A 15,183-nucleotide genomic window follows, 5' to 3' on the forward strand; every position below is an offset into this window, starting at 1 on the left:
CTTCTCCCAATCAGCATTTTCTGTACCCTCCTCCCATCACAAACCCCCAGAAGTATTTTAGAAACGATGTTGTCCATTCAGCACACAAGCCTTGAACCACATGGGCCCTGAAATAAACATGCTTGTCTTTGTTGTGGAGGTCAGAAAGAGAAGAGAATACCAGCCACACAGGTGGTCTGGGGGAGGGGAGGTGCGTTGGCATGTGGAGGTCTTTCATCCCGTGGATCAGGCTTTTAATGGGGCCCGTCACTGCATAACCAAGCGAGGAGCACAGCAGACAGGAGATGTGTCTTATAGGTCTAATGAGAGCACATTGGCATTTGTCACTGGCCAGGGCTGCATGTGGCTTCCCAAGGTTACCAAGCTGGTGCAGAGCAAATCAGGCGACTTATATTTAGCCTTGCAAATGGCGCACTGTGGATTATGTCTTGGGGCTCTCCGGTTTCGTCTTCAGTGCGTTTTGTAGCATGAAGGGGGGCTGTGGATCATGAAGTGGCTGCTATTCAGGTGAGGAGCAGGCTCGCTTCACGTTCTCAGGCCAGCTCTCCTTCCACTTCTGCTCACGTTCTGTCCTGCCCGCTCACACTTCATCTGGGGAGAACAAAAAGTGTTTATGGTCTCACATATTCCCGTCACTCTTCTGGAGGTGGAGGGCTATTCGGAGAGTCCAAAAGACACCAAAGACGACACCCTTGAGTTGGACTGACAGCCGTGGGGTGGGTGAGCAGGGGGTTGCTTCCCATACTCGCAGAGGACAACCAGCGTCACTGGACATATCACAGATTATTTCACCAGGCCACTGAGGTTGGGGATCAAACGGTATCATGGATGTACTCGCCTTAGAGGCAAAGAATGTCGGTGGACCTGAAAATGAGAAAAAGGTTGCACCGAGGCCAAAACCAAAACCTCCCAAAAAGGCCAAAAGGATCGTATACTTTGAGGTGGAGATTGTGGACCTAAAGACTAAAGAGAAACTGCTGCTGCTGGACAAGGTGAGAGCGTGTGTGGTGAATGGAGGGTTTCTGATTACTCTCACCTTTTATATTGACCATAATGATTTTAGAAGATTGATAAGACTTGCTTTAACTACAGCATGATGTGTTCTGATCACAGATATTCAAATCCTGTCTAAAAGACACAAAGATTGCTGGAGAACGTGTAGCATGCCATGGATTTTATGATCAATTACTACAGTTTATCACCTCCCACTGGATTCCTTTGAAAGGTTCATGATTCAAAGATGTCTGTCTGCTCTGAAAGTAGCACAAGCAGACGCAGTAATTACTTTGCAGTGAAGTCAGAGGAAACATGTTTGTTCTATCTCAAGAACTACAGGGTCACTGCTGTGAGCAGACAGGTAATTTTGCAGATAATCATCTACTTCACAGGCAGCTCGGTCAAGCGCAGCCATTATCGGTTACGTTTCTATTGAGCACGGGCTGCAGTTAGGAGGTGAGAATTCCCTCTTCATCTGCCAGGAATTTTCTGTTCAAGCTACAGTACATGCCTGTGCTGCACTGGGCCAACAGGCAGCCAGATACACATGATTAGCAGCTTGTGAAAATGTGTAGCGTCGTGTCCGAAAACACGAGGAATCACGTTGCAGATCAAACTGGCAAACTGAGCGATGAAAACGTCTGTAGTAAAGCCAGTAATCCAGATCACTTCTGCTTTTGTATTTGTAGTACTCAGTGTCTTGCACACTAATGTTGCTGATAATAATACTGTGAAGTTTGGTTTATATTTACATTTTGGTTGCAGGTGGAGCCAACTGCCACTGTTCTGGATATTAAAGCTTTGTTTCACAAATCATGTGAGTAAGTTTAAGGTATTACTCTTCTTTTTCTCCCTGTCTTAATGTTTAATACATGATCTCTGGAGCATGCCAAGAGTAAAGTTCCTCTCCGTTTTGACAGACCCAAAGTGGTATCCAGCCAGACAGTCCCTGCGTTTGGATTCAAGTGCGTCTGCATTTTACAATAAATTCTGCATTCGTGCAGCTCAGCTGATTGATAGGCAATGTGATGAAGTTATGCGTTGTTGTCTGGTCTTATCTGGGCTGATGGGTGTGAACTGTCATGTTTCTCAGAGTCAAAGTGTCTCAAGGATGAGGACGTTCTGCAGACACTTCCTGTGGGAACCACAGCCAGCTTTTACTTCACTGACCTCGGACCCCAGCTCACATGGGCAACCGTGAGTCCACATGTGCACAGAGATGCAACATCTGGGGCCAAACAGTAGTGCTGCATGTCTTCGCCAATTAATGACACGACATGCCTGCTTTTCATCACTGTGCGCTATCCAAAGTGTTTTTAGATTGATTCACGTGATAAAAATCAACTTGCCAAGATTTGAGTGTGTTAAGCCAGTTTTGAGTGTGCTCTGAAAAAAAACTGCCTGCTGTCTGTGTCAAGGAGGCTCCAGCATGCAAGATCTGATCCTTAATTGATTCGGTTCACATGGTCCTTTGCAAGTCCAAGTCAGCCATAACAAACTGTCGTACATGCACGCAGTGTTTTTCACCGGCTGACTGTTGGGAAAAGAAGCGAGCTTTGATTTGTACTTAATGGACTAAAACATGCCAAACCTCTGCTATGGTCTTTTAAGATTCTTCTACTTTAAATATAAACAGACAGCCTCTCACCCACTCAATAACTCTGGAATATAAATATCAACCCACAGTGACAGATAGAGGTGATTTGCTGCGGTTCGTTTTTCTCTCGCCTCCAGCACCGCCTGTCCTCTGTCCTAGGACATATAATCTCACGGCCCCATTTCTCCCAAAGGTGTTTATCCCCCTGACCTCTCGCGTGCCTTTCACTGCGCTACTTTACTCACCCTTGCCCACCCACTCTCTACATTCCCTGTCCTTACCAACCCTGACACAACCCCCAGCACCCTGCCAGGCTTCAGACTAATGCCACAGTGGGTGGAGGAACACTAGTCGCCCCAGCAGAGACCACCAGTAGCTATTGGTCGGGCATGCTGAGCCGGGGCTCTGCTCGAGGAGCTGATTCAGGCATTGATTTCAGTGCCAGCTGTGCTGCTTCGCTTGATCATATCATTTGTGAAAAGCTGCTATTACAAGCTGTCTTAGTGTCTCATTTGCTCAATGGGCACATGTTGAATACTATTATTGTTCCACTGAATGGTTGTCAGTGCTGAGGAGAAGTAGGTTGACTGTTTCTGCTTTAAGGTGGCTTTGACAAGTGGGTTGTAAGAGAAGCCTGAGCCATACTGGTGTCAGTTGCATGTTTTTGCTTTCCTTTCAGACTGACAAAGTGTTGATCTAACACAGGGAAAATATTCCAGTTTCAATGGTTAGTGTGTTTTCTGTTGGACGAGTGAATTGTTAGTGTTGTCAATGCTGTCCATTCATTCATAGCTGCTGCTGCAATCAAGAAAAACAGCGTTTAAAGCATGTCTGCCTGTCCTTTGCTCACTTCAGGTGTTCCTGGCAGAGTGTGTTGGCCCACTGGTCATCTACTTAATGTTCTACTTGCGCCTTCCCTTCATCTACTCTCCAAAATATGACTTCAGCAGCAGCAAGCACTGGGTCGTACAGTGAGTGTCAGCTTGCTTATGTTTTCGGGGATCTGTTGCGATGTTGCAGTGATGTATCACACAATCCCAGGCTTTGCACAGACGGCCCCTCAACATGACAAACACTCGTGAAGCATATTGCTATGGGGACGCTGAGTCAGGGCCAAGTGTAATGAACTGCGGCGGGACAATGTATTAAATCACGGCTAAATATGTGTGTGCGTGTGTGTGTGCGTGTCCTCTTGCAGCTTGGCCTGCATGTGTCACTCCTTCCACTACATCAAGAGGATTCTGGAGACGATGTTTGTCCATCGTATCTCCCATGGGACCATGCCTCTCAGAAACATATTTAAGGTGCGTGAACTACATAATTTTGGCCTTCGAATGTGATACGCAGGATATTATTATTTTACACCCTGTTCGTAATCCCAGAAATCCGAACCAAATATATGTGGTTTTGACACTTAAACTTATTATAGTCCCCGCTTCTATTCCAGAACTGTGGCTATTACTGGTGCACTGCAGCTTGGATGGCGTACTACATCAACCACCCTCTCTACACCCCACCCTGTAAGTGCACACTGCAACTCTCACGTTAACTCATCCCTCAAAGTTGACCTCCATCTTAATCCATTTTTCTGACACCTTGACAGATTATGGGCAGCAGCAGGTGAATACAGGACTTTACATTTTCTTGGTAAGTTTGAGATCTGTTTGAGTTGTATATTTCTGGCTCGGTACAGGCATCTTTCAAGACATTAAACCCAAGAATCTATTCTTATGTAGATGATCAGCTTTGGATGTTTTTATTCCCACAGTTCTGTCAAGTAGGGAATTTTTCCATACACATGGCTCTTCGTAACCTCAAGATACCTGGTGAGCATTTTCTAACAATGCATACAGTGTTCATATGCATTTTTAAGATAGCAGCTAACAGTATGGGTCAGTTAAATGTTTTGTTTATGTTTACCCATCATCTCAGGTGCCAAAACCAGGAAGATTCCTTACCCAACGAAAAATCCCTTCACGTGGATTTTTTGGTTGGTCTCTTGTCCAAACTACACGTATGAGGTAAGCAGATACATGCATGAATTTATTAAAGAAAACTGAGCATAGTCATTTTTGAAATGTGTTCCTATGAAGGTGGCGTAGAAGAAATGTTTGGCTTCACAGTCAGTGGAGTCCACGATACAGTCAGTCACTCAAAAGTTTACTGAAATGATTTGTATGTTTGTCACATTGAAGGATACTATTCACAGTTTTCCAAGCCTGTCTTGAAACAGTAATCAGATGCCTATGTGGACACTGAAACAGGGTTTTCATACCTTTTGTTCATGCAGGCCTTTTAAGACGTGCCTTCATAATGTGCTTCTACTGGAAGTGATGGGGAACAAAATCCACAGACCTGAACAAAAGCAGATTCCAAAGTTTATATGAACTTAATATGTGGCTTCAGCAGTCTGACTAAAGCTTTTTAAAATGATTAAAAAGGTAGATATCCACTTGATTTGACCAACTCATAGCCTCATATTAGCCTCAGATACACTCATAGCCTCATTTTGGCACAGAACAAGGCTTGTAAATTTTGTCCCCCATCGCTTAGGTACATTGGAAGCACACCAGGATCTGATCTTTTACTGGCAAGTATTAAAAAGCAGGAATGATTACAGAACGCTGGACCTGTTTCAGTATCCACATGAGCACCTGGCTATTGTTTTAAGATACACTTGAAACATTTACTTGTTTTGTTAATGTTCTACTTCTTTATGTAAGAGTCTGTATGCATATGTCATTCTAGGGATTTTTGTCCTACTTGTTATTTGCTGTGTTCTGCATAAATTCCACAATACAACACTGATACACTGAAGGCAACCGCTAACAGTACCTGCAGCCTGTCATTGCAATATAAAATGCACTATTGCTGCCATCTACTGGTTACATCCAACACATGTATGATAAATATCAATGCCGTGTGTGTGCGTGCGTGTGTGTTTTTGTGTTCAAACTTCTTGCTCACAGCTGGGCTCCTGGATCGGCTTCACACTGATGACCCAGTGTGTGCCCGTGGCTTTCTTCACTCTCGTGGCTTTCATCCAGATGACTGTATGGGCCAAAGGCAAACACCGCAGCTACTTAAAGGAGTTCAGAGATTATCCGACCCTGCGCTCTTCCATACTCCCTTTCATCCTGTAGAGCCTGGCAGAGAAAACAACAGTTGCTACACACATCACACATCCAACCTCTCGCTGATCGGGGCCTTTTGAAGGGCCTGTCCATCCACTGGATGTCAGAAAGTGTGTGCTGAAGTTAACCGCACGGATGGATTTTGGTCGCACGGACTCCATCTTTCTCACATGTCACTCCACAACAAGGAGTTACTCTTGAGTGTTGGACTGGCGAATGCAGCCTTCAGAGTTAATGCAACAAAGTCTTAATTTAATGTTGTATGTCAGTGCTGTTTGGTTTTTAAAAAGTTCACGTTATTTTCACAGCTTTTGGGAACCTGATCAGTTAAGTTTCGCACAGAGAAACTAAGAAGTTAATCTGCATTGTCAAACTAGTGTGCAGCCTGGAGCTGACAATGTTCTGGCCTTGTGCAGTATTGTATTGATCCCACTGATCCAAGTGACCTTTACACTATGGTAGTGCGAGTTCTGTCTGGATTAGAAATTGTATGGATTCCTGTGTTTTCCATGGGCGAGGGAAAATCTTTTCCCTTTGTCTGTACATGGATCAAGTGTGTTTGTGGTGTAGGAAAAGCAATTGTGAGGAAGACACGTCTTACAAAAATAGACTTATTCCTTAAACAAGATGTTAATACAGTGCTCAATCAAAAAAGCCCAAGTTTCAGTCATCAAATCGCCATCAGTGTGTCATGTATCTACTATCAAGTTACTGTGCATTGTCACATTTTTGCCCACTCAATTATTTCTGCATTAATCTGAAGAGATGCGCAGATCCAAACAGACTGAAATTCGTTCTAATGGTGCTTTCCAAAATTGGATAAGGAGTTTATTCTCCCATTTTCACTAAATGTGCATTTCACATAACACTGCATCGACTGAACCTTGGGATTAAACTAGCTTTAATTTAATTAGATTTTTTAAAACGTTCAGCTGTAACTTATGCGCGAGGAGAACATTCAGAGTTGGAAAGGATTTTTATCTTAAGGGGAAAGCTTATGTACAATATTTGATTTAGACTAAATAGGGCCGTCACTTGTCCTCACATAAGGCAACGCTGACCTGTTGAGACAATTGTTTTTAGGCGAATTATTAATGCGACGAGTGTAATAAACTATCACAAAGCAAGTGACTGAACAGAGAGACTCAAGCTTTATTTGTGACTCTGGAAGAAATGTCAACGTTACAGATAAAAACAGGAGGAGATACATTGGAGATGTAGACGACATCATGGAATGTTACAATTCAAGAGGCTGATTTTGATCAAAACACAAAGAAACACTGGACAAATCATAACTGGGTGATAACATAAAATATTGCATTTGATCAACATATCTGCTCTGTAAACAGGTGCCGAGCAGCTGTATTGAATTTAAAACAACATATTCAGTATTACAATAACATTTCACAAAGTTTATTACTTTATTTTGCTCATGTACTGTATGAAAGCAAACTCCATCAGGCTGCACATTCCTGCCCACCTCTATCTGTAATTGTTCCCCAAAATGCAACTGTATTAAAGTTGGACCACAGTCAGTTCTATACAAGGTAGAAAAAGAAAGAAAATGCAACATATTGCCTTGCCAGCAGGTAGTAGTATATCAGTTTGGTTATATCTCAGTGTTACAGAGACTCTGAAGACATAATCCAACATCAGCAGCTATTGGTGGCTTGGTAAGTCACGACTCAGACTCTGGTGACATGCAGATATGTAATGTAGATAGTTTGACTCCCCCAGCACTTAAGATGACATTTAATTCAACTCATCATATGAGAAAAGGAAAAATCACAGCAGATTTATGTTTATCTGTGTGACTTTCAATTTCTGGACAAACAGAAGGTACCATAATAGATACAGCAGGGAGGATCCGTTGATGGTACACTGACGTTTTGTTATGGACCCAAAGCTGTGACAGCACTTTGCTCACAGCACAACGCAGTCACGTCTCTGTGGGTGCATTAGCCCGTAGGTGGTCCACTTGGTGCAAGGCTCAGTCCCCTTCAATGGCGGCGTTATCCATCTTTTAAGGTCATTGCTCCTCCGCAGACTGAACATAGCGGTCTACAGCCTTGGCAATGCATTCCAACAGCCACACGGGTGAAATGAAAACCATTTAAAAACCAAAGACTATAATGAGAGGTAGGATGACTGTCTTTCAGTTTCTGGTCATTCTCACAGTGAAAGTTAATTCCACCGCAGCCTTCCCCCTTCACTCACCCTCTACATATTCTGTATATGAAGGTGGGTGGCAGGGTCCAGATGGGAGAGGGCACTGCATGCACGTTTGGGTCAATGCAGCATTGTCTGTCAGTCATGTGAAAGACAACTTCAGAGGTCTTCGAATTCCAGGAAGTGGGTCCTCTGAAGCACCTTCACATGGCGCTCATAGATTTTGAGTGCAGGCCCGAGTCGGATAGACAAACCAGTCAACACGTCGCTACGCTGCATTAGAAGAAGGGACTTTCCATCAATTTCCTGATGGGGAGAGAAAATATGTTGCTCAGTCAGTGTCACCTATAGGGCTCTGAAGGGATGTTCTGAATGCTTTCTAACTTTTACCGTATCTAATGTCATGTCATTTTGACTGTCCACGCTGTATTGAAACCCTGAAATTGAGAAAAAAGGCTAAGACTTTTCTTTACCACGCTGATACTGGCCCTAGCAGACACTACTTTTGGATCATACAACACACTTTATATTAACTGCCTCTAAAAATGTACGGGACGATGGGACACGTGTGGTTTTCAGTGTACACGTAGCGCCCTCTGTGGCAGTTGTGTAGTGGTGCACTGACCTGTGTGCGAAAAGCCACAGCCTGCTCTGGAAAGCCTGCAGCTGAGAAGTAACTGGCCACATCTGCCACAGTCCACTGCAACAAGTTCTGGCTCATCTTCTCCTTCTTCACAGAGCTAGAGGCAGATCAGATGAAGAAGAATGAGAGACACGACCACAGAGTGACCTTCTTCAGCAGGTAATGCCTCGCTTTTATGCAAACTTTTAGGGGACCTTCTGTGCAGTTAGTGAAAATTTAAAAATGTGAGTTTGTGCCTCAGAAATATGCAGATTGATTATTGAAGAAAATAAATAAAAGTCAAGAGAGATTTAAGAAACTATTGTAGAGACGGAGAGGGACATGATTTGTTTAATACTCACACTTCATCACATTTACCACCATTCAGGAGACTGTCTTCGGCTGCCGTGAAGGAGGATATATCGATCTTATTCTTAAATGTACCTGTGAAGAAAACGGACGTAAAATTAATACAAATGTTTCGTGAATGTTACTACAATAAAATACTGATTTCATAGATATCACGACAGGCTCTGGGAAGCTGCATGTTTAATGATCACTAAAACACAACATAGAGTCGATTTCACTGGTTTCTATTTAAAGCGTGAGTTTGACAACATGTAGGAGAAACACTTCGGTGTTCTGACTCATCCTTGAATTTCTTGTCTGAAGACCACATGCAGCGGAAGCACATGTACCTTTTGGTCTTAAGTCATTTAGAAAAACTGAAGTGAGGTACTTCAAGTTTGGTATTATACATGAAAGTGGTAATTCAAGGGAAGCTCAGGTCATATGACTCACTATGGCGGCAAAGACAAGGGTTCACATAAGAACCACGGTTCTAACTTTTTCCAAATCTGCATCAACGTGCAAAATTCAATGAAAATGTAGTTAACAGTAGTCATTTTTTCTGTAGTTTTAAATGTGCAGAATCACATCCCTCACCCTAAGCAGTGTGATTGTGAACAAACAGCAACAGAGTTGTGAAGAAGTGGAAGTGATGCTTTTTCCACGGTACTAATATGCCACACTGACGCCTCTACTGTCACGGTACGGTATGTTTTCCTATTAGAGTTTATTCACGCTTCAGTACAGTGAATAAGTGTTGATACAGCACCATTACTATACAGTATCAGTCCACTTTCTCAGGAAGCTGGCAGGACTGTCTTCATGCATGTGACGCATGAGAAGGCCCCCATTTTTACACAGCGTTGCTTCCTCTATGCAAACTGTATCCATGCCCTACATAAGTACAGTATAAAATAGCATGGTACTTGTACAGTGGTAAAAATACTTCAGTGTTGTTTATTTCAGTTATGTCTTGTTAGTTATTTACCCTGAGGTCTCTTGGTAAAGTCTCACTAAGCAGAGAAAATCTATGACCACTTCTCTTGCATTAAAAGACAGAAAGTCACATTTCAGAAAAAACCTCTGCAAGCGTCTCACAACACATTGTGCTGGCTGGGATACACAAGCAACCAGGAATCAAACCGTGTGTCTCTGAGGTGCTGGATGGGAACTTTTCCCTTGGTAACCTTTCATCAAGTTGAAATGTTGCTCTGCTAATCGGCAAAGCCGTACATAACAAAATATGAACGGGACCTTCTGCATTCTTAAGAGCCATCTGTAAGCATGTTATGCACCAAACTGCTCGTAAAAACTGTAAGTCTACAGATTTCCACCACTACAAGCCACTGCTGTTAAAAGAGCAGTATTGCAGTAGACCAGTAAGTAAGAGTGACAGCTTTTAAGACTCAAAGTGAGCACCACCTGGATGGAAGGTAGCAGGACAAGTTTGTGAAACATTCAAAAAATCTTGAGCAAGCCTTGAGGCAAGTACAAGTCGAAATGGCCAAAGAACAGCGAGAAGAGTATGGGAAACATACACTGTCATTAGTTAATGTCCTTAACATGCAGAACAGATGCAGACGACACAGTAGACATCATGTTACTCACAACTGTCAGATGGCAAAGATAGTGCTTGTGGTCTGCCATCAGATACATTCTTGGTCTCATCCTGTTGGCCACACAAAGCGGAACAAAACAAGTAAAACATGAAAATCGTAAGTGTGAAGCAAAGAGATCAAAGACATACAGATGCTGTTTTGTTGAGACAAAAGGTGTACTGGGAAATTACCTGTCCTGCTGCATAGTCTGGTACCAACTGGTCAGATGAAAGGCCACTATCCTCTGCCTTGCCTCCATCTTCTTTCATCACATTGTTCTTTAAAGCACCCGGGCTGGTAGTTACAGGGTGGATTGCTGGCTTCGTGGCTGCTGAGAACACAGTGAATCACTTGGATTACATGCTCATACAATCCATATTATCACACGTGACTTTATTCTCTGTAAATTCTAGTGCTATGTCAAAAACGAATGCGGCAGAGTTATTGTATGTGTCTTTTTTTACCACTGTTCATTAAACATGAAAAAACTGGTACAAACAAACCAATGGACGTCTGCAGAAAGACATTTTTAAGGCATGGAAATACAATGTTTTATTTTTTATTTTTCTGTGTCTAGCTTACATTGACTAAGCATTTCTACTGCCAACAACCATGTTACCCATCCAGCTTCCATGCCGTTTCATATCCAATGCAAAACTAGGCATAAAGCTTGCACATGAAACAATATTCAAGCGCTCCATAATGCTGGGTGTGCATATTAGCGTGTGTCTAGCAGTGTGAATACCTTTGTCTCTCTGCATTCCTGGGTGCTGGCGCTCCACTGGGCATACAGCAGAATGATAGGCCCAGTCATTGTGTGCGAGGGCCCTGGGGCTGGAGGGGGGCAAGGAGCTGGGCCTCTCACCAGCCTTCTGGAAAGAGACACAGTCCAGACCAGAGCCAGGGCCGCAGCCGGGGCCGGGGCCAGGCCGAGTGCCAGACGGAGAGCAGGGGGCAGAGACAGCCCGCACAGTGGCACAGTGCACGGCGGCATCTTCATATGTGCGGCCAGGAGAGGGTCCGTCCTGCCCATCGCGGCTCTCATCAGCCCCCTCTTCATCGGCATTACTGTCTGTGTCCATTGCCATAGAGGCGTCAGCCTGCAAAAAGGGAGCAGAGGTGCAACATGTAATTTCCACCCCACTCAATTTTGGAACTGTAATCTCTAACAATGATCACATAATACCTAAAAAAATCTAAGGTGGGTGCAGAATTAAACAATACATCAGGTGTGCCTTCATATCTGCTTTGATCAAAGGGGACAATAAGGTTGATACAAAATATTTAATTCAGTGAAAGAAAAGCCACCATCAACAATTAAGTTCATTATTTGACAACAAGTTAAAAAGCGGTTAAACCCTCCCAGATTATCAGGGATCGCTGTCATGACTGAGTACTGATTGCAGCCTGAGCTTGTCACACGAAAACACGCTCATACAGATGTCGCAATTTGACCGCTGTGGTGGTAAATTACTGCCTCTGAATGCCTTCGTCCCTTTCCGCGGTGCAGTGTTCACTCCGCAGACAGACTGTGAGCCCCTCCACCGCAAACGTGTTTCCACTTGAATATAATGTCATCTGATTGCATCTAACTAGTTTCAACATACGCACTAGTCCCTTTCGGTGGGGGGTTTTAGTCAATGGCGCCCTGAGTAAAAAATTACCTTGTGTGCGACTGCGTGTCCAAGACCCAGCAGTCGAGCACAAGAGCGCACTAAAGCCCGCCCCGCTCCTGTGCAAAGAGCCGCTTGTATGGCATTCACCCATCGCACTGCATTTCTCACAACTTTCACCGAGACACGGTCACAAAAACACCCCGGCCCCGCGGATCTCAATCCAGCATGATTTTCATCTCGGCTCACATGAAACAGCCGATGTGCTCGGTGCGTCCCGGTCTGTAGAGGCCTTCTTGATTGATCATACGAACACACGGGAGTGTAGAAAGGGCCGATGGGAGGCGTTTTGGGTTTTTCTCAAATTTCCTCCAAAGTGCGCATGGAGTTGGGAGCCGCGGTAAAGACCTCGCCATTGTGTCTGTGGTCTTTAAAGGAGCGCTTCCCGGGGCCGAGCCACGGTAGAGCCGAGCGGAGATAGAAATCGAGCGTTAACTCGACGTGCAGACCAACGCAGCACACCGATCAGCGCGAGCACCAGCCGCCCCGATTACCAGTCTACTTTGACTTTGCACCGGGTCAACGATGTACAGTAGAAGCGACCGAAAAGAAAAGAGTAACGCAAATGAGTCCGTTATCGGACACGTCACTGTCTGAATTTGACCCTCGTATTCAGGTAAAACCTGGATAACAAGCCCCGAGAAGCACTCTATTCAAAGTAATCAGACGTATTCGTTTTTGTAGCGACACACACGCCTTTCAGAGAACAAAGTCAATTTGATCTCAGCTTAACCCAAATCGGATAGAGCATCCGCCAGCTAGCGCTGGACGAACAGTTTGCGGTGGCTTTACGTTAGTTAGGTCTCGCAGTGTGACCGGCTTCTACATATTCCATTACTTTGCAGTGATGTGGCTCCTCTTAAAATACTGTCAACAAATAGCTGCCAGACACAGAGAAGTGATGGCATTACTGTATGGGACGAGTGAGGCCATAACAACGGCCGACACCAAGCATTAGACGTGACCGGGCTTGGCTGCGTGTCCGACAATGGATCTAGGGGTTCGACTTTATGCACTGCGTCGGCAGTCGTGCATCACTCGAAAAATAGACGCAGTGTGCATAAATTGAGCCATTATACCTTTATTGTAAGTACTTTAGCATCGATTATAATCGATTTGGTTGCTGTTCTACGGGACAAAACATAGTGATGGGCATATCTTAAAGTCAGACGGAAGGGGCTGAAATCTCGTCACGGGCAAACAAAATATGCGTCTGGACATGGCTCTTGTGACATTTAGTCTTTTGCCTGGGATGGTTGTCCACATTATTCCCCAGGAAAAAACAACAAGAAAAAAACAATCAACAACCCAACAATGTCCCAACGTCCCCCATCAGGCTCCTACATCCGCGGTGTTTGAGACTTTTTTTTTCCTTTACCCACTCCCACATTTAAAAGCCAGTGAGACTGAAAGCCCGTATTTCCAGTCCCGGGTTTCAAAATAAAACCCACATTGACACGCGCGTGTTCTGACACTATTATTTTGAAAAATGATTTGTTCAGCTTCCGGGCTACGTCTACGCATCCTTTGCTAGCTTGACACAGCCCCCCTCCCCTTCGCTCAACGCCGAGTTTGGGGCTTGAAAAGCGCTTTCTGCTGCTGGTAATGGTGGCTCGGCTTGTTACGGACGGGCAGGACGGTGCAACTTTTCCTGTTTTCTTATTTCTGCCTTTGCATCGCCCGTTTAAAGTGCTTTCCAGCCGGCGCCGTGTAAAATCTGCCATACTCAGACTACACGCGCACCTTCTGTTTTTTTTTTCTGTCTCCACCTCGGTAGCGCTCGAGCGAGGTCCAACCGCCGCTCCCCGTCTGCGGCAGTTTTGGGTGCACTTGCAAATCACTCCCCTCACCACTCCCCGAGTACAGACAAAAAGACGTGTTTTTTGTTGCAAACCACTCATTAACGTTACCCGCTCCTTGCCTTTATCTCCACCTGTTAATTTGGTGAGATGTGACATGACAATGAGATGTGAGCTCGTTAAACATGCCGCCTCGCATCAACCTCAACATACCTCCAAATCCTCCTCGTCCTGGTCCACAGGACCGAAAGCGCTGTCCCCGTTGCTCAAGTCAGAATGACTGGCTTCTTCCACCGCGCTCCTTCTGGCAGCCGTCGTTAACGTTACATCGTCTTTTTTTCTGCTTCTCCGCTGAACCTTGGCGGCGTTTCTGTACGAAATAGAGCCCTTGTAGTTAACTTTCAGCACGGTTTGTTCCTGAATCAGTTTCTCCAGTTCTGCGCAGGTTCGGTCGGGCTCGGACCCGTGTCGTCTCCGGACCATTCGGCAAATCCTCTCCAAGTCCGGCCGGGCTTTTCGCGACCGCAGCGAGTCGATAGTGTCCAGTATCCACTCGCGGTACTTGGATTCAGACATTTTCTTTGCTCGGTTGGTTCGTCTTCTCTTTGCTTTTTTTCTTACCTTAGTGCGTCAACCTTGTACGTTACACACGGTGTTTTTCGTGAGCCGCGGTCCGAGCCCAACTGAGAAGCGGAAACCTCGCTGTACGCCTCCTGCGTTTGCGTGTGCGCTTAAGGTGGACCGACGGAGTTGCAGAGAAAAGTTTCACTCGTGAGGAGTTTTAAGGTGGAATTTGAAGTCCTGGACGGGAACGAGCGCGCGCACTCGGGCCCATGTGCGACATAATGGGCGCAAAAGGTGGCGTTTTATTTCAGGAGATAGACAGTGTGATACCAACAACTGTTAAGGTTCAGCCTTTGATGAAGTCGCTGAAGCCAGGTCACGTGGTCCATCCTCTCTGACTTATCGTTACAACAGAGAGCTGTGTTACCCTTTCACACGATCACACGAGGAAAGAGGCAGCACATCAATAAATCAGTATATAAATCAAAATTATGCTTTATTGAACCTGATGAAGATTTGATAGATTGAGACTTATCCCAAAATTGTAACTGTTTGCAAAGGTTGAAAATTGGAAAAAGTAAACCCACCTAAAACCTGCTGTGTCTCCCAAATAAATGGACTTTTAATACATGGACTAACACTATACAGATATCCTACAAAAAAATCATTTTCTGTTAAGGGTT

At 44.7% G+C, this 15,183-nt stretch overlaps 2 protein-coding genes across 3 annotated transcripts; one reads left to right on the forward strand and one right to left on the reverse strand.

The window, feature by feature from the left end:
- The first annotated feature begins 454 nt into the window (after positions 1–454).
- Positions 455–5,891, forward strand: tecra (trans-2,3-enoyl-CoA reductase a). The gene is made up of 11 exons (XM_076753046.1): positions 455–992; positions 1,762–1,813; positions 1,917–1,961; positions 2,090–2,193; positions 3,449–3,564; positions 3,792–3,897; positions 4,041–4,113; positions 4,197–4,240; positions 4,362–4,419; positions 4,526–4,614; positions 5,563–5,891. Exons 1-11 carry the CDS (start codon positions 825–827, stop codon positions 5,734–5,736), a joined length of 1,029 nt encoding a protein of 342 aa, XP_076609161.1. The 5' UTR covers positions 455–824; the 3' UTR covers positions 5,737–5,891.
- Positions 5,892–6,856: 965 nt separating this feature from the next.
- Positions 6,857–14,636, reverse strand: samd1a (sterile alpha motif domain containing 1a). 2 transcript variants are annotated; one of them, XM_076753641.1, is made up of 7 exons: positions 14,150–14,636; positions 11,210–11,564; positions 10,656–10,795; positions 10,475–10,535; positions 8,881–8,962; positions 8,522–8,636; positions 6,857–8,202 (listed from the first exon to the last, which is right to left on the reverse strand). In XM_076753641.1, exons 1-7 carry the CDS (start codon positions 14,510–14,512, stop codon positions 8,056–8,058), a joined length of 1,263 nt encoding a protein of 420 aa, XP_076609756.1. In that variant the 5' UTR covers positions 14,513–14,636; the 3' UTR covers positions 6,857–8,055. The 2 variants fall into 2 exon arrangements, with proteins under 2 accessions (XP_076609756.1, XP_076609757.1); XM_076753642.1 differs by having other exon boundaries at positions 6,863–8,202; positions 10,656–10,792; positions 14,150–14,606.
- Positions 14,637–15,183: the final 547 nt, after the last annotated feature.

The sequence above is a fragment of the Chaetodon auriga genome, chromosome 16 (genome assembly GCF_051107435.1).
Source record: "Chaetodon auriga isolate fChaAug3 chromosome 16, fChaAug3.hap1, whole genome shotgun sequence".
Taxonomy (NCBI): domain Eukaryota; kingdom Metazoa; phylum Chordata; class Actinopteri; order Chaetodontiformes; family Chaetodontidae; genus Chaetodon; species Chaetodon auriga.